We start from the raw sequence: 22,365 nt of genomic DNA, 5'->3' as shown, positions 1-22,365 counted from the left end.
TGCTTTTTTATTTTTTACACACCTGATTTTACTCCATCTGTAAAAAGGCAAGACAAAGACTGTTGAGGAAATCATACTTCTTGGCTGCTTGACTTTTACAAAATACTCAGGCTAAGTTCTGTAAACAGAAGATTTACTACAGGACTAAGAGACAACGATGCAGTTAAAAGCCTATTTTTATTAAAGGATGGTGTAAGGACCACAGTGTTCTCACACCGCAGTGCAGTGTTACATTTGCATTGTTGACGGCTGTTTTACATTTCTCCTCATCTAGCTATTGCATGCGCTTTTACAAATACACAGCAGGTCTAGACCTATTGTACCATACAAACAGCAGCAGCGAAACTCCAAATGATAACATTTCAGGCTATTATTTCCCTGCCCTGGTGGATACCAGCACTCATGTTCCAGTCACCTCCTGGGAGCATCAAACATGGTCCTGCTCAGGAAGAACTCCAAAGGGAACACCAACATGAACACTACACAGGTATGTTCATTAGCTTCTCAAACTTTAGGTAAAGTTTGCTAAAATATATGAGTGTCTCTACTCTATTCCAGTGAAAACTATGAACACTATCTCAGGTTTCTAGTCCGCTGTGGTTACAAAGCCAATCATGGGCACATGTTCAATGCAAACTAGTGTGTGATAACCATGCGAGTTTTCACTTTACCTGGTGCCGGACACACAAACATTAGCTTATACTTTAAACGCAAAATGACATTTTCTCTTTTTTTTTTTTTTTTTTGAGATGGAGTCTCACTCTGTCACCCAGGCTGGAGTGCAGTACCACGATCTTGGCTCACTGCAACCTCTGCCTCCCAGGTTCAAGCCATTCTCCTGCCTCAGCCTCCCAAGTAGCTGAGATTACAGGCATCTGCCACCATGTCCAGCTATTTTTTCTTTTTTTTTTTTTTTCAGTAGACAAGGGGTTTCACCATTTTGGCCAGAGTGGTCTTGAACCCCTGACCTCAGGTGACCTGCCTGCCTCGGCCTCCCAAAGTGCTGGGATTACAGGCACGAGCCATGATGCCCGGCCGCAAAATGACATTTTCTAACCGATATGATGCCCACGCCACAAGCATCCTCTTTGGGAGTGCTTCCCTACCCTCCCTCCACAGGTAGAATATCCTCTTTCAAGAGTACACAGATGCATTACTCACGCATAACTTTGATGTGTACAACAAAGAACAATCAAACCCAAACTAATTCGTTCACAATGAGAGCTATGGAGACCTCCACCAATATCCTGCGGAGGATTGTTAAGACTTTCATCAGCAGTTGTCTTTCTTCTGGTATCATCAAGCCTTTGACTTCACTAAGTGTTTCAAAATGTTCACCATAAGCCTATTATCAAATTCCTCAATAAAACATTTATATAAAGTAAGGCAGCAACAGTAACTTTGAACTGCTCTACCCAGGAGTCTCTGTGGGCACAGGAAGAGAAACATTTTACAAACCCCAAAGTCACATATGGTGCTACTGCTGCTAGGATGTGGAGGGCAACACCACCCCAGCCTGGGTGCCCGGTCGGCTCCTCCTCCCTCCTGCTCCAGCTTCAGAAAGCTTCAGTGACAGCAGCACAGCCACCAAAAGTGACGAACAAGATACAGAACCAATAAAGCCTGGACCTTGCCCTGAATATCAACCAGTTCATATGATTCCATCCAACATGACTGAATGCCCTGCTGGGCAGGCCCACCAAAGAAAGCACACACAGGCCCCAGGAGCTCCTCTGCAGAGAACCACAGCTGATTCCTACAAAGCTCGGTCCCATCCTCCTGAATCACCTGTTGGAAACTCCTCATGTCCTACACGCAAAATTCATCATTCACCCAGGTGCCCAGCCACTGCCACTTAGCCATTCCAGATCCTGAGCTTATTTCCATGCTGAACAAGTGTGGCCCAGGTATTCAGGAGTGAAAGAACAGGGACAGCCTTCTGGGGGCAGACAGGGGTATTGCCGCCTGGCTGGCTGGGCTCCTGCCCTGGAGGGTTCCACCTGCTGGCACCTGTAGTAGCTATTTCCTGGGTTCCAAAGCCTCACTTTCTGCACCTACTTTTAAGCTTAAAATTCCCTCGGATTCTGTAAGCTTCCAGTTCATCCCATACACGTCACACATAACAAAATCTATCTTTATGGGACACTCACACCCACATTTCTACCTGACGTTTTGTTCTTTCAACACAGACACCCTGCAGTTACCAAACACTGAGGTTTATATGTCACTTGCAGACCTCTCCCACCTGCTGTCTACAGGAACAACAACAACAACAAAAAGCAAAGCTCCTTTACAAATGCCAACCCCACCCTGTCTGGATCCAAGCGCTCTGAGTGTGGAAACTCCCTGCCTCGGGTCCCAGCATTGCCATGCTATCTGCCACAGAGTCACCGTGTGTCACCAACACATTGCCCACTGACCCATGATGCAATGCAGAGCCCATGTACCACCAAGGGTGGAAACAGGAGGCTAAGAGCAACTGACACCTATGGCTACTTCATCCACCTATGCTAGGAGAATCCCTTGAAAAATCTATACTTGTAATCTCCAAATATCTGTATCCGTTTGAGCATCCCATCTTTCCCAGCTCAGTAAATGGCACCAGTGGCACTACCCTTTACTCTATAGCTTGAACCAAAGCCTTGGTGCCATCCTTGACCCTCCCCTTCCCCACATCCAATCACTCAGCAAGTCTAGATTATTCTACTTTCAAAACATGAGGAACCCGACATTTCTCTCCACCCCGACTGCTGCCTCCGTAAGTCCCCCATCGTCTCTGGCCTAGATGTCTGCAACAGTGTTCTACAGAGTCTGCTGCTTCCACTCTGACCCTCCTACCACCTATTCTCAGCAGAACAGCAGGGTGGTTTTTTAGAACACAGCCACAGAACGACACTTCTCCGCCTGAAATCCTCCAGTAGCTTTCCTTCACAGAATAAAATCCAGACTCCTCACCAGGCCAAGAAGGTCCCATGCTCTGACACTTCCCCTCATCTCGTCTCCTGCTCCACTCCAGGACACTGGCTTTCTGCTTCTGGCTCAATCATGCCAAGGTCATTCTGCTTCGGGAACTCTGTGCTTGCTGTTCTCTCCATCTGGAAAGCTCTTCCCTTGGATCGTCACGTGCTGAGCTCCTTCACATTATTCAGGCCTCAGAGGTCCCCTCCCCAGAAAGGCCTTTCCAGAACACTCCACCTCCAAGAGTGCCTCCACCCCTCTCCATTCCAATATGCTACTTTATTCTCCATGGTACTCATCACTAGCTGAAATTACATTTCCTATTCATCTGTTTATTGTCTATCTTTCCACTGGGATGGGAACTACATGAGGTTACAGTAGTACCTAGCATACAGAAAATGCTTAATAAATTTTTGTTTAATTAATGAATGTTTTATGATAAAATTAATTTTTTTTTTTAATTTAACCACATGGTGGCCAGGTGTAGTGGCTCACACCTGTAATCCCAACACTTTGGGAGGCCAAGGTGGGCACATCACAAGGTCAGGAGCTTGAGACCATCCTGGCTAACACGGTGAAATGCCGTCTCTACTAAAAATATAAAAAACTAGCCAGGTGTGGTGGCGCACACCTGTAGCCGGGTGGCATGCACTGTAGCTACTTGGGAGGCTGAGACAGGAGAATCGCTTGAACCCGGAAAGTGGAAGTTGCAATGAGCCAAGATCGCACCACTGTACTCCAGTCTGGGCAACAAAGCAAGACTCCATCTAAAAAAAAGTAAATAAAATAAAATAAAACTTAACCACATGTATAACTGGCATTCTCTGGCATACTTGGAAAACATAGCCATGGAGAAAGACCAGAAGAGAACAGAGAAAAATAAAAGTAGTTGGGATAGGAAATTTTTTTTATTTACACCATCCTATTTAATGTTATGCTGTTGTTACAATTAAAAAAAAAAATGGCTTTTCTGTCCTAGATGAAAGATGAATGAGGACCTGTCAGTGCCGGAGGGTCACTACCCTACTCACCAGTTGTGAGCAAGAGAAAAGCAGCTCCTAATCTCTGGACACTGGCCTGGCACTATCAGCCAGTCCTTGCTGTTCTCCTTTTCAACATCAGCATCAACATCAGAAAAGGCCACTCTGTGACCATGATGGATGAAGACAAGAACAAGACCACTCTGCAATATCTGAACACAGACAAAACATGAACTTTGTCCAAGCCACAAAATTCCAAACGTCCTCGTCTCCCAGCTAACGAGTGACTATTGCTTCTTTTTCAATTTCAGTTTCGGCACCACTTTAATCTCCTCTCCCTACAGATATAATTAATTAAAATGCTAAATGACAGAAGTACCCATTTCCTGACAGCATCTAATCCAGAGCAAAGTCCCCAAATCACTACTACAAGCCCAAATCCTATCCTGGCTTCCCAACACCGTTTCCTGAGGCGCCTCATGGGGCCTTTGGCGTGCCTTCTCCCTCACTGCAGTAAGCTCAACTTGTTCGACTATAGGTGTGTTCCTAGTTGTGCTTCGCTGGAAGGCACTGATAACTGTCAGGACATCAGTTACCATCATTGGCCACGGTACAGGCAGAAGTCATAGGAGCCTGGCGGGAAAACTGATGACCCCCAGATATAATCTCAGTGCTGGTTCATCTGCCTGTTTTCCTAAAAGTTGGGTGAATGGGGAAAAGAGTCTACTTAATTAAATGCCCCAGTGAATAATGTTACAATTGATCCAGTATGCTTCCCTACCATTGCTGAAAGTCACCCTGAGCGCAAGGTCAGAATGGTGCTGGAGGACTGACTCATGGGCAGGACCTGAGGAAAAACCACTCAAGTACTTTAAGCCACATGTTCAAGCCCAATAAATTAGGCCAGGTTTAAAGAAGTCAAGCTGTACACATGCAAGAATTTTAATAAGCTTGGAAAATGCTACCCAGAGCTTATACACAGGCTTACTGTACCAACGGGATTCCCTGCCACCAGCCGCAGAGCGCTAAGCCCCTGACAAGAGCTGTCGAGCACGTGGGGCAGTGGGGACAGGGAGTCTGCTTGGTCCAGGTTTCCTTAGGAGTTGAGGACTCACAGCAGAAGGCTGGCAGCCAGATGGATAGAGAACAGAATCGGGCACGCAACTCAGTGGAGCCAACGGCATTTACTAGGAAAACACGCCGAGGGTTTCTTTGGTGCGAATCTGGTCCTCACACACCCTTCTAGAAACGAGCAAACACTGTAATCAATGTCTGCATTTATCAAATGCCTGTTTGTACCCAGAACTGTGTTAGGTACAATAGAGAGTTATTTAAGCAAACATGGTCTCTGACTTCTAGATGCCGACACCCAATATAAATAAAAACAATAAATCTGTCCAAAGGATTACCAAACTAACTGAACAAACAACATAGTCAAAAGCGTTTACCTTATATAAATGCAGTGGAGTAATAACTGAAGGGAAAGTCATGGGAGATGACTCTCTAAACAGGGTGGGGCCCTAATGGAACAGTTACCTTGTTAAAGCTGACTCTCCAAGGGGGAGGTCAGGTTTTAAGAAAAGGTTCAGGATCTGGCTACTGGGCTGGAGAAAAATAACCCAATCAGGGGAAAGGGTGCAGCCTGGGAAATGATTTAGAGCTAGAAATTTAACTGCGGGAAGAAAGAAAAATTACCAACAGCCCAGAAAAAGTAGAGGAAAATAAGTCAAGCAGGTATATCTTCCTCAGCCAGTTTTATTCATGCCCCCTTCAGATAAATATATAAAGCTTAGGCTGGGCACAGTGGCTCACACCTATATTCCTGGCACATTAGGGGGCTAAAGCAGGAGGATCACTTGAGGCCAGGAATTGGAGACCAGTCTGGGCAAGATAGCCAGACCCTGTCTCTTCAAACAATAGAAAAATTAGCTGGGTGTGGCACATTCCTATAGTCCCAGATACTCGGGAGGCTGAGGTGGGAGGATAATCTGAGCCCAGGAGGTCAAGGTGGCAGTGAGCCACAGTCACACCACTGTACTCCAGCCTGGGCAACAGAGCAAGGCCCTGTCTCAAAAAATAATAATCAATAATAAAAAGCTTACACTGTCTTTTACTGTTATCTAAAATTTCAAAAAAAAAAAAAACCTAAATATCCTAACCAACACCAAATCAAAGCAATAGTAGTTTCAGTATTGTTTTCCAAATAACACAAACCACCCTCTTTCCCCAGAGCTAAACATCGCCCAGGTGGGTGACGGCAAGTGTCAACAGGATGTAACTCTTATCACTGAATTCTTAAAGAAGGGAAGAGTTGAATCCTGGATCTACATGGGACCAGACAACTGGGAGAATCACAAAGAGTTACAGCCTAGGCCGGGCACGCTGGCTCATGCCTGTAATCCCAGCACTTTGGGAGGCCGAGGTGGGCGGATCATTTGAGGTCAGGAATTCGAGACCAGCCTGGCCAACATGGCAAAACCCTGTCTCTCCTAAAAATACAAAAATTGGCCAGGAGTGGTGGCTCACACCTGTAATCCCAGCACTTTGGGAGGCCGAGACAGGTGGATCACCTGAGGTTGGGAGTTCAAGACCAGCCTAACCAACATGGAGAAACCCCATCTCTTCTAAAAATACAAAAAATTAGTCAGGCATGGTGGCGTATACCTGTAATCCCAGCTACTCGGGAGGCTGAGGCAGAAGAATCGCTTGAACCCAGGAGGTGGAGGTTGCGATGAGACAAGATCATGCCATTGCACTCCAGCCTAGGCAACAAGAGGGAAACTCGGTCCAAAAAAAAAAAGGTACAACCTAAGTTGACAAAAATAGACCACAGCTCTAGCAAGAATTTATAACAATTACCTGATTAAAATTTTGGAAGGAGAACTCTTTGTAGATGGCATCTCTCTCACTTAATTCCGACCATCCTGCTGCTTTAAGGTCAAGTATAGCTTGGCTCCTCTCCTCTGCCGTCAACCTGTGAGTGCCTGATGACTATGAAGAGAACACATTTCATATCTGAAAATGTAGAAGTTTACTCAAACTCAAACTTATGGCTCCTTACCTTAAGCAGAGTCATACAAAAATCTGAAAGGCAACAAATTCTAACTATCTTTCATTCTTCTGTTCTCACAAGAGAGACCAAAGCAAGGCTAGTGCTGTGAAAAATAAGCTGCCTCCATGATACGTCACCTCTGGCCCCCTTACTGCTGCCTCGAACTTCACAATTCAGCTTCTCTGGTTGGTTGGTTTGCTTTTTGAAGCAGAGTCTTGCTCTGTCACCCAGGCTGGAGTGTAGTGGTGCAATCACAACTCACTGCAACCTCTGCCTCCCGGGCCCAAGCAATCCCCCCACCTCAGCCTTCTGAGTAGCTGGGACTACAGGGGCACACCACCACACCCAACTAATTTTTAGTATTTTTGGTAGAGACATGGTTTCACCATGTTGCTCAGGCTGGTCTCGAACTCCTGAGCTCAAGGGACCCACCTGTCTCAGCTTTCCAAAGTGCTGGAACTACAGGCATGAGTGACCACACCCAGCCCTTCTGTGGTTTATTACAGATACAACAAAGATTGACTCACCACTGGCCATCTTGGACCCTGCAGCATTCCAGGACTTGTGGCAAGTCTATTGGCAGGACCAGAATTAGAATTCAAGGCTCCAAACTCCTAGTCTGTTGCTCTTTGGATGGCCCTACATCACCTCAGTAGCCTTCACTACTCTCTATTGTATCTATAATAAGCCAGAGAAGCTGAATGGTGACATCTGAGACAGCAGTGAGGGGGCCAGAGGGAACATATCATAGAGGGAGCTTATTTGTACAGAGCTAGCCTGCTTTGGTCTATCTTTTGAGAACCAAAAGAATGAAAGATGGTTTTAACAATTTGGAATTACCATCTCCTGTCACATCTAATGAAAACCAATCCCCAGAGGGGAAAAAGACAAATGCACATTTACATAGGATTTTATCTAACTTCTGAGGGTCCACAGATCCTCTGGACTTGAGGTAAAAAGCCATGACCTCAGTGGGTGAGTTTATGAAAAACCCTTTTTTCAGAGCGCCAGTAAGACAAACTCCATAGTTTGGCCAGAGAACTGCCCAGTCCGAAGCACTTGTGTGCACTGTCTGCCCTGTTTCTACTCACTCTGGTGAAGACATTCACAAACCCAGGTTCTGTTGATTAACAGGCCCACACTTCCCATGCTATTGGTTTTTTTAACCGAAAGAACTTTAAACATCAGGGCCAGAGAGACGAGATGGACACTCTACTGCAAGTCAGGAAAGCTGAGTTCTCATTCCAGGCAATACTTCCTGCCTTACCTACTTGCAGAGTTACTGTAGGCTCTGGTGAGGGAGAGGCTGTCACCCAGAAAGATGAACTAATGTGAAGGCTCGTCATCAAAGGGCAACCGTGGGCTAAGCTGCGTTCCCCAGATTCTCTGCCATTAAGCTGCAACTCACTCCCACTTCAGAAATCCTAAAATCTTTTATCACTAACATTGAGAGCAAAAAGATTTTACCTTTAGACAACTTATTCTATGAAGATGAAGAAAAAAATACTAAGGACCCAGCTTTCTAGTCTTTGCTAGGTCAGCTATTCTTCCCCACAACTAACAAAAGGAAAGAATGAGAGTACTTTTTTTTTCTGAGACCAAGTGTTGCTCTGTCACCCAGGCTGGAGTGCAGTGGCATGATCTCAGCTCACTGCAATCTCTGCCTCCCAGGTTCAAGCCATTCTTCTGCCTCAGCCTCCCGAGTATCTGTGATTACAGGCGCATGCCACCAGGCCTGGCTAATTTTTTGAATTTTTAGGAGAGACAGGGTTTCACCATGTTGGCTGGGCTGGTTTCAAACACCTGACCTCAAAGGATCTGCCCACCTCAGCCTCCCAAAGTGCTGGGATTACAGGCGTGAGCCACCGTGCCCAGCTGAGGATACTTTTTAATTAAACAAAAGTATGTAAAAGCTTTTTATTAAAAACCACTTACTAGGTTAGTTGGGCATGGTGGTGCATGCCTGTAATCCCAGCTATCCAGCCTGGGCAACAGAATGAGGCTACATATTAAAAAAAATAATTTTTTTACTAGGTTACTAGGGCTAGGAACAGTGGCTCACATCTGTAATTCTAGCACTTTGGGAGGCTGAGGTGGGAGGATCATTTGAGGCCAGGAGTTCAAGACCTGCCTAGGCAACACAGTGAGACCTCGGCTCTACAAAAAAATTTTGAAAACTAGCCGGGTGTGGTGGAGCACATCCATAGTTTCAGCTACTTGGGAGGCTGAGGTGGGAGGATCACTTGAGACCAAGTGTCCGAGGCTGCAGTGAGCTATGATCACCACTGTACTCCAGCCTGGGCAATAGAGTGAGACCCTGTCCTTTAAAAAAAAAGAAAGAAAAGTAAGTAATAAATAAATAGTAAATAGTAAACCATTTACTATTAAGAATCAAAATATCCATTCATCAGTTTTTCAATGACAGTTCTGAAACACATATATCAATTATAAGAAATCTAGAATTCTTATTAAACGCTTATTTTGTCAACTCAGAGGATTTTGGAAAAGAAACAGAATTATGTGTGTCCACATTGAGTAGCTGCAAAGAAAACCATTAAACATGCTGTCTGTAATGAAGCAGGCACCTGGTGTCTGTGGAACACACTCTTTGAGGTGTTTTCTCCGAGTGCTGGACCATCCACATCCCCATTAAGATCAATGTATGCACTTTATGCCCACAACAGACACCTGCCCAGTAGCAGGGACTATGCCCAGGACTGGGAAATAGAGCCACTTCATCAACATAACATCAAAGGTCCCCATGAGGATATATTGGCAGCAGAACCCCTTGTGGTGGGCTTAATATGTTCAGGGAGTGAAGGGGGACTAGGATTTGAAGAGAGTAAACTTGATCTAAGGCCTAGCTTTGTTACTTTTAGCTGTGGGATGCTAAACATGGCTTTTCTGAATTCTGAGGTCATTCTGTCCGTAGTGGGGATATTATAATATCTACCTGCCAAGATTTTTTGAAAGGCTTAGATTACAGATCTTGAATGTGAGAGTACCTAGCATTGAGCCTGGCACGTGGCAGAGCTCAAATCATGTCTTTTGATTCATTCCTTCCCAGAACATCCTAATCTTAATGGATCACTACCACCTGGGGCAGAGTAAGCCTGGAGAAACGCCTAGATGACAGTAGGCATTCAACTTGTGTTCTCCCCTTCGAGGCCAGGCCAGGAAGCTGTGGAGTGCTTATCTTCCTCCATCTACGAGCTATTTTAAATTTCTTCTATTAAAGAATTTCAGGCCAGAGGCGATGGCGCAAGCCTGTAATCCCAGCATTTTGGGAGGCCGAGGCACGTGGATCACCTGAGGTCAGGAGTTCGAGACCAGCCTAGCCAACATGGCAAAACCTTGTCTCTACTAAAAATAAAAATTAAAAAAAAAAAAATAGCTGGGCATGGTGGTGGGCGCCTGTAATCCCAGCTACTCGGGAGTCTGAGGAAGGAGAAGAGCTTAAACATGGGAGGCGGAGGTTGCAGTGAGCCAAAATTGCGCCACTGCACCCCAGGCTCGGGGACACAGCGAGACTCCGTCTCAAAACAACAAAACAAAACAAAGCAAACATTTCAAACCGAAATGGATGGTTAAAGTGCAACTTAAAATGAGTTGGTGAGTTTAACACATTAGTTTCCCACTAGGTGGTGCTGCATGTTAAAACTTTCCCCCTATTTACTCCAAACTGTTAATTTCTACAGCCGGAAAACTGACTGAAGGCTCCTTGGAAGAGGAAAGAAAAACCAGTATTTCATCAAAAAACACAATTTATTAATAACTCCTCCAAAACCTCAGTGGGCTCCCATGGAGTGAGGCGCGAGCGGGGAGCCGCCGTAGGGAGCCGGGCCCGCAGCGCCGTTCGTCCTCAGCACCGCGAGCACCGAATCGTTCTGCAACTACTTTTCACGTCTGCCTTTTGTGGTTGAACAAAACTCGTTCCCGTTTGTTTCCGGTTGGTAAGTTCGCAGGCTTCGGCGGAAGTATTAAGCCAACAGGCAAGTGGCGGAGACTGCGGACACTTCGGTCTCTGAGCGGCGCGCCGGGCAGGTGCTTGGTCCTGGGACGCGGTGACCCAACCCCCGAGCCCCAAGGCCTGGCCCACGCCGCGGCCGCCCCAGTCCCGCTGGCCCCTCAGCCGACACCGCCCGGCCTCGCGCTGCCACCCCCCAGCCCCCGCCCCCGCCCCCGCCCCCGCGGCCGCTAGACACTCACCATGGCCGCAAGCCCCGGGCCCCGGTCTCGGAGCACCGACAACACGCGCCGCGTCGCCCCCCACGCCCAGAGCGCCGCCGCCATGGCTGTCCGCCGAGGGCTGCCCCGCGCGCTGCCTGCCCGCAGCCCACAGCCGCCCCCGACCCGGCCCCGCCCAGCTACCGCCACCCAGTAGTCTCCCTGCGTGGCCGGCCCGGAGCTTCAGGGCAGTGCGGGCAGCGCCCAACCGTCTCGCGGACACAGGCGCAGCCCGGACCCGAAAGGCCCCCAGGAGTTTCAGCGGTCGCCATAGCCCTTGGCCATCAAGTGGACTCTGCGCGCCCCACTGCCGCAGGCCCCGCAGCCGCGCGCAGCCCCACCCGGTGCCGGCCTGTCGCGTCTGTGCCCGGGACGCAGACCGGCTGGCGCGCGTTGACCTTGCCCCCGGTCCTCCCTGCGCGGGAAGGAACCTTGTGCAGCCTCAGGCGCCGGCCGCCTACGCTTCCCGGGCGCTGGCACCGAGCTGGGCTCCCCGCTGGGCGGCGCTGCGCGCAGTGTGCGCGGGCGGAAGAATGTCGCGGGCCTGGGCAGGGATACACGAGCGGCGGATGCTCGGGGGCTACCCCCTCTGTTTTCATCAGCACTCGCTGGGGCAATGAACCACGGCATTTCCCATCGGGGGATCGTAAGTCTTGCAGCCGTGGGTTCGAACGTAGGCTCTGTTCAGTCATCGCGCAGCTGCCAAGTCCTTGAGCCAGGTGACTCAACTACATTTGTCTGGACCAAAGGGTATGGAAACCCCGCCTGTAATCCCCTCTCAAACGTGCCCGTGTTCTGTATCCCCAGGCTCAGCACACAGTAGGCACTCTGCAGACAGCTGTGAACAGATTTAGGTGAATCTTCTCTTGTATCATTTTTTGGGGAGGAATTACATTTTTTTTTTCCTTTTTTGAGATATAATTGACATACTATGAAAATCACCCTTTAAAGCGTATTGTTTTAAGACTATTCATTTGTATCTTTTTTTTTTTTTAACTAAACAGTTTAAGCATGCTGGGCATGGTGGCTCATACCTGTAATCACAACACTTTGGGAGGACAAGGCAGGAGGATCACAAGGCCAGGCATTCAAGAGCTGCCTGGCTAACGTGGCAAAACCCCATCTCTACTAAAAATACAAAAATAATCCAGGCGTGGTGGTGCACGCCTGTAGTCCCAGCTACCCAGAAGGCTGAGATGGGAGGATGGCTTGAGCCTGGGAGGCTGCAGTGAGCCGAAATCGAGCCACTGCATTCCAGCAACAGCAAAATACCCTGTCCCTCACCCACCTCAAAAAAAAAAAAAAAAAAGTTAAGCAAATTAATAAGCAGAGGATATAGCAAAATATTTTTTTAAAAGAACAAGAGTCCATTTAACTTCAACTTAGCAGTTGTTAGCAGTCCATACATACGGACCTAGAAAAAATAAAGCATTTTGCCTCAAAGCAGCCTAAAATTCATGGGCTTCTGTCCTGATCTACCTTCTTCCCATTTGCCCATTTGACAAAATGTAACCATTTCGCCTATGCAGTGGCTCACACTTGTAATCCCAGCACTTTGGAAGGATGAGGCAGGTGGATCAGTTGAGGCCAAGAGTTCAAGACTAGCCTGGACAAAATGGTGAAACCCCATCTCTACAAAAAATACAAAAATTAGCTGGGTGTGGTGGTGCATACCTGTAATCCCAGCTACTGAGGAAACCGAGGCAGGAGAATTGCTTGAACCAGAGAGGTGGAGGCTGCAGTAAACCAAGATCACACCACTGCACTCCAGCCTGGTGACAGAGCAAGACTCTGTCTCAAAAAAAAAAAAAAAAAAAAAGATGTAACCATTTCAAAAGCAAAACTTGGGAGGAATCACACTGGAGGCCCTAATCAAATGTCACTAAAGAATTAAAAGTTGTATTTCTGACATTTACATTGAGTGTTTATGATCATGAAAACTATTCAGATTTTCCCATTAAAGAACTGAAAAATGAACTGCTGGATGTGAGTTAACAAGTGAACCTTCATTATTTTCAGTAAATTTGCTTTCATCATTTTCCTTTCTTAATACCACTGTATGAAACTGTGGCATCTCGGATCTAGTCACTGGCCACGCGAGGTGGCTCACACCTGTAATCCCAGTACTTCAGGAGGCTGAAGCAGGCAGATCGCTTGACCCCAAAAGTTTGAGACGAGGCTGGGCAACATGGTGAAACCCCCATTTCTACAAAAAATATAACAATTAGTCGGGCATGGTGGTGCATACCTGTAGTCCCAGCTACTGAGGAAACTGAGGCAGGAAAATCTCTTGAACCTGGGAGGCGGTGGTTGTAGTGAGCCGAGATCGGGCCACTGCACAACAGCTTGGGCAAAAAGAGCAAAACTCCCATCTCAAATAAATAAATAAATTTGATCATTCATACCTAGTTGAAAAAACAAATGGCAGATGCTAGGGCCCAGGGAAATGACATCCACTGATAGGGGCTGTGAATTGCCTGCCCACACATGTAGCTCCCCAATTAATAGGATTTAAGTCTCTTAGCAAAGATTTACTGGCCACATCCTCTGTAGTGGATGCCATACTTAGTTAGCTTGGGCTATTTAGCTGGTCTTCAATCACTTCCTTCCCCTTTTCACTTTCCCTCAACACTATTGGTGTTTTTGTTTTGTTTTCTGATTTTGGGGTTTTGAGACATGATCTCGCTCTCTCACCCAGGCTGGAGTGCAGTGACACAATTACAGCTCACTGAAGCAATCCTAGGATTCCAGGCACGAGTCTCCGCAGCTGACAGTACCAGCATTTCGAGACTGATCCTCTTCTGTATACTTCAACCCCCTCTCCAGGGAATCTCTGCTCCACATTTCCCTCCAGAGGAATCCCATGTAGCTGGGCCATGGTGCAGAGGCAGGACAGGGTGCCATCCCACATAGAGGTTTTGGAGTAAATTTAAAGCCTGGTCCAGTCACTGGAAGCTGCATGAATGAGAGCAAATTTTTTTTTTTTTTTTTTCAAAAAAAAAAAAAAACTCAGGTGTTTTTCTTTTGTTTGAGCCGGTCTCACTCTGATTGCCTAGGCTGGAGCACGGTGGCACAATTACAGCTCACTGCAACCTCAACTTCCTGGACTCAGATGATTCTCCCACCTCAGCGCCCCAAGTAGCTGGCACTACAGGGACACACCACCCTGCCCAGCTAATTTTTTTTTTTTTTTTTTTTTTTTTTGAGGCGGAGTTTCGCTCATTACCCAGGCTGGAGTGCAATGGCGTGATCTCGGCTCACCGCAACCTCCGGCTCCTGGGTTCAGGCAATTCTCCTGCCTCAACCTCCTGAGTAGCTGGGATTACAGGCACGCACCACCATGCCCAGCTAATTTTTTGTATTTTTAGTAGAGACGGGGTTTCACCATGTTGACCAGGATGGTCTCGATCTCTTGACTTCGTGATCCACCTGCCTCGGCCTCCCAAAGACTTTTTTGTATTTTTAATAAAGACACAGTTTCACCTTGTTAACCAGGCTGATCTCGAACTCCTGGGACTCAAGCAATCCACCAGCCTCAGCTTCCCAAAGTGCTGAGATTATAGGCATGAGCTACTGTGCCCAGACAGTTCATTCTTTAAAATGAGGATATTTAAACAAAATAGTCTACATAAAGCATCTCAAACAGTACTTGGCACTCTACAGTAATTACTCGAATGTTAGTTATTATAAGAGATGGACTCACCAGAGTTTTCCTTACATTTGTATTTATAAGTATACACGTGAAGATTCAAATCCCAGCTTCAACTTACAATCTGTGTAACCTGGGCAAGTTATCTAACTGTACACCTCAGCGTGCTCATTTGTGAAATGGAAATAATGTGCCATTCTGAGATATGGTAGTGACCTCCTGCCAGTGACCACCCCAACCACAGCTGTTCACAACATGACACATAAAAGTTACAAACTCCCATTCATTACAACACTCTAAGAAGGAGACTCAGCTGAGGTTTTCATTTTGTTTTGTTTGTTTTTGAGATGGACTTTTGCTCTTGTTGCCCAGGCTGGAGTGCAATGGTGCAATCTCGGCTCACTGCAATCTCTGCCTCCTGGGTTCAAGTCATTCTCCTACCTCAGCCTCCTAAGTAAATGGGATTGTATACCACCACACCTGGCTAATTTTTTTGTATTTAGTAGAGGTGAGTTTCACCATGTTGGTCAGGCTGGTCTGGAACTCCTGACCTGAGGTGATCCACCCATCTCAGCCTCCCAAAGTGCTAGGATTACAGGCGTGAGCCATCATGCCCAGCCTAAAGTTTTATTTCTATAGAATTTAGGGTGCCTTATGAAATAAACGTTCAACTACTCTAAAATCCAGGAAATGATTAGTATAAAAGTATCATGGGGTAATTAGCTGTCATATCTGAATTTAAGGGATCTTTTGGAAATAGGTTTTCAAAAAAATTGTTTAAATTACATGTTGTCTCTTTACTAAATGTGTCTTGAACTAGACTAAAATCAACTTGTGGGCAATAACAGTGTTCTATACTTCTACACCTTTTTTTTTTTTGAGAGAGAGAGTTTTACTCTTGTTGCCCAGGCTGGAGTGCAGTGACATGATCTCGGCTCACTGCAAGCTCCACCTCCTGGGTTCAAGCAATTCTCCTGCCTCAGCTTCCTGAGTAGCTGGCATTACAGGCACCCACCACCATGCCTGGCTAATTTTTTTTGTATTTTTAGTAGAAACAGGGTTTCACCAAGTTGGCCAGGCCAGTCTCGAACTCTTAACCTCAAGTGATCCTCCTGCCTCAGCCTCCCAAAGTGCTGGGATTACAGGTATCAGCCACCATGCCCGGCCTGCTAGGAACATTTTAAGGTTCAATTAATGCATGCTGGTTAGATAACTATGACTAAAATATATACATTAGCATAGAACTGATAATAATTGAGCTTTAGTTACAGCATTTACTTTCTCCTAACATCTGCCTTAACCAGAAAGAACTTAAAACACTTCAGATTTTTTGAGTGAAAGTAGAGATCACAAACATCAAGGCATTTGACTCTTTTATTTTCCTTCACTTGCTACTTGAGGGGTCACACTAACCAATTCTAGTTACATACTTTCCTGCTATAGACTCTGGAAAAAAAAGTTGCAAAAAAACAGAAAACTAACCTTCTTAAACATATATAAGGAATCAAGGGTTTCCTAAAACTATAATCTGAGAGTCCTATTTTTGCCTTCTGTATAGTAAGCATGTCATTCTACTCACTATTCTACCAGAATACGTCTTCACATTTCAAACGGGATTACGTTCATGTAGTAAAAACAAGAATCGTGCACTCTATTGAATATTTTTGCATTTGCTTATTGCAATACTAGTTAAAACACCAGTTTATAATTTTTTTATACTTTCAGTAGTTCAACAAATGCATGATTCTTTTAATCGGACTGAAATTTCAAGTCAACACTTCACTGGAGAAAATGTACGAAACTGCAGCACTAATTTCTGAAACGAAGGACTGAAGTTCCTCTTTCCAACTTCTTTCAGTCCATCACTACTCCACATGTTCCTGCTCTTGTCCTGGAATTAGCCACCGAATACTCTCAGTTCGAATGGTAGCATACATAATAAAACTAATTAAAAAGAATAAGGAAAATACAAGCAACCAGTCCACACTTTTTATCAAAGTGCTGGGAAGAGGGCCTATTTGGTCGGCTTGAGTTACCACCACATTCTTCTTGGCTTCTATACCTGAAAGAAAAATCAATGGTTTCAAACCAGACAGAAAAAGCACCCGCCACAGATTTTTCTCAAGTATTATGCATGGTATGCAAAATGATATGCAGTCCTAAACTAAACACTGCCACTAGTATGCATATTAATATCTGGGATGGATTTCACGTGCCTGTCAGTGTAATTTATAAGTTGCCTTTCTCCCGACCACATCAAAGGATCAGGAATCCATTCAGCTGTTCACAACTAAAACACTAGAATTTCTGTGAAATCAGCAGTTTCTTAGCCAATCTATTTATAAGAGTTGCCTTTTGGTGTCTTTTGAGACCAAAGTTCAGTAAGTAACTAGTAAAACTCCTCTCAGGAATCTACAGAATGTTTCCACAGGCTAAGTAATGCTAAATTCAAAATGCTTTTTTTTTTCTGAGATGGAGGGCTGCTCTGTCTCCCAGGCTGGAGCGCAGTGGCACGATCTCGGCTCACTGCAACCTCCACCTCTTAAGTTCAAGTGATTCTCAGCCTCCCGAGTAGCTGGCACACACCATCGTGTCCGGCTAATTTTTTGTATTTTTAGTAGAGACAGAGTTTTGCCATGTTGGCCAGGCTGGTCTCGAAATCCAGAGCTCAGTTGATCTGCCCGCCTCGGCCTCCCAAAGTGCTGGGATTATAGGTGTGAGCCACCACACCTGGCCTCAAAAAGCTTTTAATAATTTACTGAAAGAATTGTTATAACAAGCCGTCACTAGGAACAGGTATTACCACAGATGCTTTGACTCCAAGATTTGTGTTCTAGGTTTGGTTAGCGCATTGAACAAAATGGCTCCCTCTCCATACATCAATTGAAATGACAATCAGGGATCCATTACAAGACTTGTACTAGCTAACCACCTGGTAATACCCTACTTTTGTTCCTATCAGCCAGCTCAGCTCTTTGTTCTTTAATGTTAGCTAAAATGATTATATGCAACTTAATATATATGCTATGTGTGTTGCAATTTGTATTTATTTCTACTGAGTACACTTTGGGAAGAGTGGGATGCTCATAACTGAGAGTGAGGCTTTAGAGGAATGAACTCTTCCAATGGAGGTAGTTTTTTCAATTTACAATGCTTAAACTTTACAAACAATAAAAAATAAGGCCATACATTTTGGCAAATATGAAGAAATTAAGATAACATCTACAAATGGATTAATAAATGGAACAGTAGCAGCAAAGAAAATGAACAAAACATAATCATACATATATACAGGTACATCACACAAGCATACTGCTGGATTAAAAAAAAGAGACACAAAAGAAAACATCCTGTGTGTCTCCATTAATATGAAGTCTAAAACAAGTAACACAGTCTATGATATTAGGAGTCAAACTGTGGTTATCCCTGGGGAAGGCAGGAGCAGTGGTACTAAAGGTAGACTGGTAATGTTCTGTTTCTTTTCTTTGTTTTTTGAGACAGAGTCTCGCTCTGTCACCCATAGTTCTGCAATCTCAGCTCACTACAGCCTCTGCCTCCTGGGCTCAAGCAATTCTTAAGCCTCAGCCTCCCGAGTAGCTGGGACTACAGGTGCCCACCACCATGCCCCACTAGTTTTTGTATTTTTAGTAGAGACAGGGTTTCACCATATTGCCAGGCTGGTCTCAAACTCCTGGCCTCAAGTTATCCACCCACGTAGGCTTCCCAAAGTGCTGGGATTACATGCATAAGCCAATATTCTGTTTCTTAATCAGAGTGGTTACCCAGGGTGTTCACTTTGTGAAAATTCATCACCCTGTACACTCATGATTTATGCATATCTTTGTGTAAGTATTAAACTTAAGTGAAAAATGTGTGTAAAAAGTTATATATATATATATATATGTAAAGTGAATTATATGTATTTGTATGTGAATTATATTTCAATAAAACTTGTTTTGAAATATCTGTAATAGGCCAGGCATAGTGGCTCAAGCCTGTAATCCCAGCACTCTGGAAGGCTGAGGCAGGCAGATCACTTGAGGTTAGGAGTGCAAGACCAGCCTGGCCAACATGGCGAAACCCTGTCTCGACTTAAAAAATACAGAAATTGGCCGGGCGCGGTGGCTCAAGCCTGTAATCCCAGCACTTTGGGAGGCCGAGACGGGTGGATCACGAGGTCAAGAGATCGAGACCGTCCTGGTCAACATGGTGAAACCCCGTCTCTACTAATACAAAAAATTAGCTGGGCATGGTGGCGCGTGCCTGTAATCCCAGCTACTCAGGAGGCTGAGGCAGGAGAATTGCCTGAACCCAGGAGGCGGAGGTTGCGGTGAGCCGAGATCGCGCCATTGCACTCCAGCCTGGGTAACGAGCGAAACTCCGCCTCAAAAAAAAAAAAAAAAAAAAAAAAAAATACAGAAATTAACTGGGTGTGGTGGCACACACCTATGATCCCAGCTACTGGGAAGGCTGAGGCAGAAGAATCACTTGAACCCAGGAGGCAGGTTACAGTGAGCCGAGATTGTGCCACTGTACTCCAGCCTGGGTGACAGAGCAAGACTCCGTCTCAATCAATAAATCAATCAATCAAGTATCAATAATAGACCAGGCGCGGTGGCTCACACCTGTAATCCCAGCACTTTGGGAGGCTGAAGTAGGCGAATCACTTGAGGCCAGGAGTTCGAGACCATCCTGGCCAATATGGTGAAACCCTATCTCTACTAAAAATACAAAAATTAGCTGGGCAAGGTGGCACACACCTGTAATCCCAACTATTCGGGAGGCTGAGGCACAAGAATCACTTGAACCGAAGAGGCAGAGGCTGCAGTGAGCCAAGATCATGCCACTTCCCTCCGGCCTGGGCAACAGAATGAGACTCTGCCTCAAAAAAAAGGAAAAAATATATATCCATAATAATTAAAATTACCTGTTCATGTTAAGCTTCACACTGATTGGGAGGTATTTAACAGTTCATTAGAAGGATTATAACAGTTCATTGGAAGAGAAGTTTTACAACTCAAAGTCAATCTTGAATCGTTCAATTAAGGATTATAGCAGATCAGAACCCACAGAAGGCACAGACCCCCAGCAATAGAATACCTTCTTCCTCAGCACATTACTTCCACATACCTGTCTGATTAAAAATGAAGATTTTCAGTGTTTCCAATGTTCGATCTGTATGATTAAATCTAGCCATTGGTTTAGCTCCTTGAAATAACAAAATATTAGGAACAGCTACAGTGCCAAACCTGGTAGAAAGGCTACAAGAGAAAGAAGTCAGTCAGAAAACCTGAATTTATTATTAATAGAGAGCTTTCTCATACAATTCCCATATCAGAATGGACAGACATAAATGAGGAAGTTGCATGTGACCTAAGGAGATTTCTGATACTTGAAATTTTGGCTTGTTTCTGACCTCTTTGCTTATAAATCATGCCTGGGGGCACTCCTTTTCTGTAATCTGAGTTGCTTTCAATTACAATATAGATCTGCCCATGACACAATTATTCCACTAGTTAAATTCCTGTCTAAACAAACCCGGCCAGAAAACTCTTAATTCATGGACAAAGCACACTGTGTCAATTTACTTGACAGAAAAAAATTCCAACTCTTCAGAATGCCCATCCCTGTCCCTCAAAAAAGATCAACTTATGGAAGGCTATTAGTCTGGTAAGCTGACACAAGGGAGTATATGATCTAACAAACACACAGGGATGTTCACAATCAGGGCAAGATGACTTGCTTGGAAGTAATATGACTATGCGGGCTTATTTCCCCTTTACATAATCCAGACTAACAGTGATAAACTCCTGAGTCAAAACACTCTGGGTTTAAGCCTCAGTTCTGCCATGAACCAATGTGAACTCAGGGCAGATTATTTAACCTCACTAAGCCTCAGTTTGCGCATTAGTAAAATAGTAATATTGTATAACCAGAATTTTTTTATTTTGTACACATGCTGTAACTTAAATATTAACATAAGAAGCAAACATGTCCCAGCCCATATAATAAGAGCAAGAGCTTTAGTCTCCATAATTAAGGTGCCGTACCAGGTGCAACATGGAGCTGAGGGAAAGAAAGAAGAAAGCAGGTTGGGGAGGGAGTTGGAGGGGCAGGAGGGACAATGTGAGACCCAGAACCAAAGAGCACTAAGTATGCCCGGAGGCAGTGGAGGCCCCACCAAAGCTGGACACTGACGTGATCTGTCCTTCCAATCAGTCTGCGCCGTTGGGCCCAGACACTTAGATATCACCCAAAAACCTATATGAAAATTACTAATTTGTCGGATAATTTCCTTCTTCATAAACAGATTCAGGTAAACAGATTACAGTTATAGTCCCACACTGAATATCAGTGGAGTACAATTTTTTTTTTTTTTTTGAGACAGGGTCTCACTCTGTTGCCCAGGCTGGAGTACAGTGGCAGGATCATGGCTCATTGTGACCTTGGCCTCCTGGGCTCAGGCAATCCTCCCACCTCAGCCACCCAAGTAGCTGAGGCACCACAGGTGCCACCATCCTGAGCCAATTTTTTGCATTTTTTTGTAGAGATAGGGTTCTGCCATTTTGTCCAGGCTGGTCTCTAACTCTTGGGCTCAAGCGATCCTACCACCTTGGCCTCCCTAAGTGATGGGATTACAGGTGTGAGCCTCTGCAACTGGCCTCAAGTACAAAGTAACAGAAGTTTACTCAACTTCATTTTACCACCAACTGACCATTTTTCAGATGTTCTAGATTTATTCACACACAACCTCCTTGTTGAGGCTGACCTGCTAAGGAGCATCTGACTTGGAAGAGAACAATTTATAACCCAGGCACAATCATAGCACTTACGGGAAACATAGACCATCTCAACAAAGTTCTCTGTAGCTTACTTTACTAAACACTTAGAAAAGATAAGCCTGGGCCAAGAACAGTGGCTGACATCTGTAATCCCAGCACTATGGGATGCCGAGGCAGGTGGATCAACTGAGCCCAGGAGTTCAAGACCAGCCTGGGCAACACGGTAAAACCCCATCTCTACTAAAATATAAAAAATTAGCTGGGTGTAGGAGCAGGTGCCTGTAGTCCCAGCTATTCAGGAGACTGAGGCAGGAGAATTGCTAGAACCCAGGAGGCAGAGGTTGCAGTGAGCCGAGATTGCACCATTGCACTGCAGCCTGGACAAAAAGAGGAAAACTCTGAAAAAAAAAAAAAAAAAAAAAAAAAGACAAGCCTAGCATGGTGGTGCATGCCTGTAGTCCCAGCTACTCAGGAGGTTAAGTCAGGAGGATCGCTTGAGCCCAGAGGTTCAAGGCCAGCCTGGACAAAAACCCAGTGAATGATAAGAAATATAAAACAAAGGTAAATGTCATGTTAGAAAGCTAAATTAATTCATTACTTGATCAAGTGCCTACTACAGAACATGACTGCAAAAATAAGTACGGAGGAAAGAAAGAAGGAAAGAGGGAAAGGGAAAAGAAGGAAAGAAAAAGAAAAGGAGACTGGTAGTGGTGGCTC

At 45.2% G+C, this 22,365-nt stretch overlaps 2 protein-coding genes across 5 annotated transcripts in view; both read right to left on the bottom strand.

The window, feature by feature from the left end:
• PCBD2 (pterin-4 alpha-carbinolamine dehydratase 2) overlaps positions 1-11,283 on the bottom strand; it is a 51,600-nt gene extending 40,317 nt beyond the window's left edge. For both annotated transcript variants that reach the window (XM_064366340.1, XM_064366339.1), the window contains exons 1-2: positions 11,200-11,283; positions 6,798-6,929 (exon numbers count right to left, since the gene is read on the bottom strand). In XM_064366340.1, coding sequence (XP_064222410.1) covers positions 6,798-6,929; positions 11,200-11,283 — 216 coding nt within the window. The remainder of the gene's footprint in view (positions 1-6,797; positions 6,930-11,199) is intronic.
• Positions 11,284-16,222: 4,939 nt separating this feature from the next.
• Positions 16,223-22,365, bottom strand: part of TXNDC15 (thioredoxin domain containing 15) — a 55,712-nt gene continuing 49,569 nt past the window's right edge. For all 3 annotated transcript variants that reach the window (XM_012438228.2, XM_012438289.2, XM_012438401.2), the window contains 2 exons: positions 19,997-20,127; positions 16,223-16,928 (listed from right to left, as the gene is read on the bottom strand). In XM_012438228.2, the coding sequence (XP_012293651.1) occupies positions 16,732-16,928; positions 19,997-20,127 (328 nt within the window). In that variant the 3' untranslated portion in view covers positions 16,223-16,731. The remainder of the gene's footprint in view (positions 16,929-19,996; positions 20,128-22,365) is intronic.

Source organism: Aotus nancymaae, unplaced genomic scaffold (assembly GCF_030222135.1).
Source record: "Aotus nancymaae isolate 86718 unplaced genomic scaffold, 86718_ANA_hifiasm-v0.15.2.pri h1tg000064l_1, whole genome shotgun sequence".
NCBI lineage: Eukaryota > Metazoa > Chordata > Mammalia > Primates > Aotidae > Aotus > Aotus nancymaae.
The sequence above is the reverse complement of the archived record's forward strand: the minus strand, read 5'-3'. Positions and strand labels throughout refer to the sequence as shown.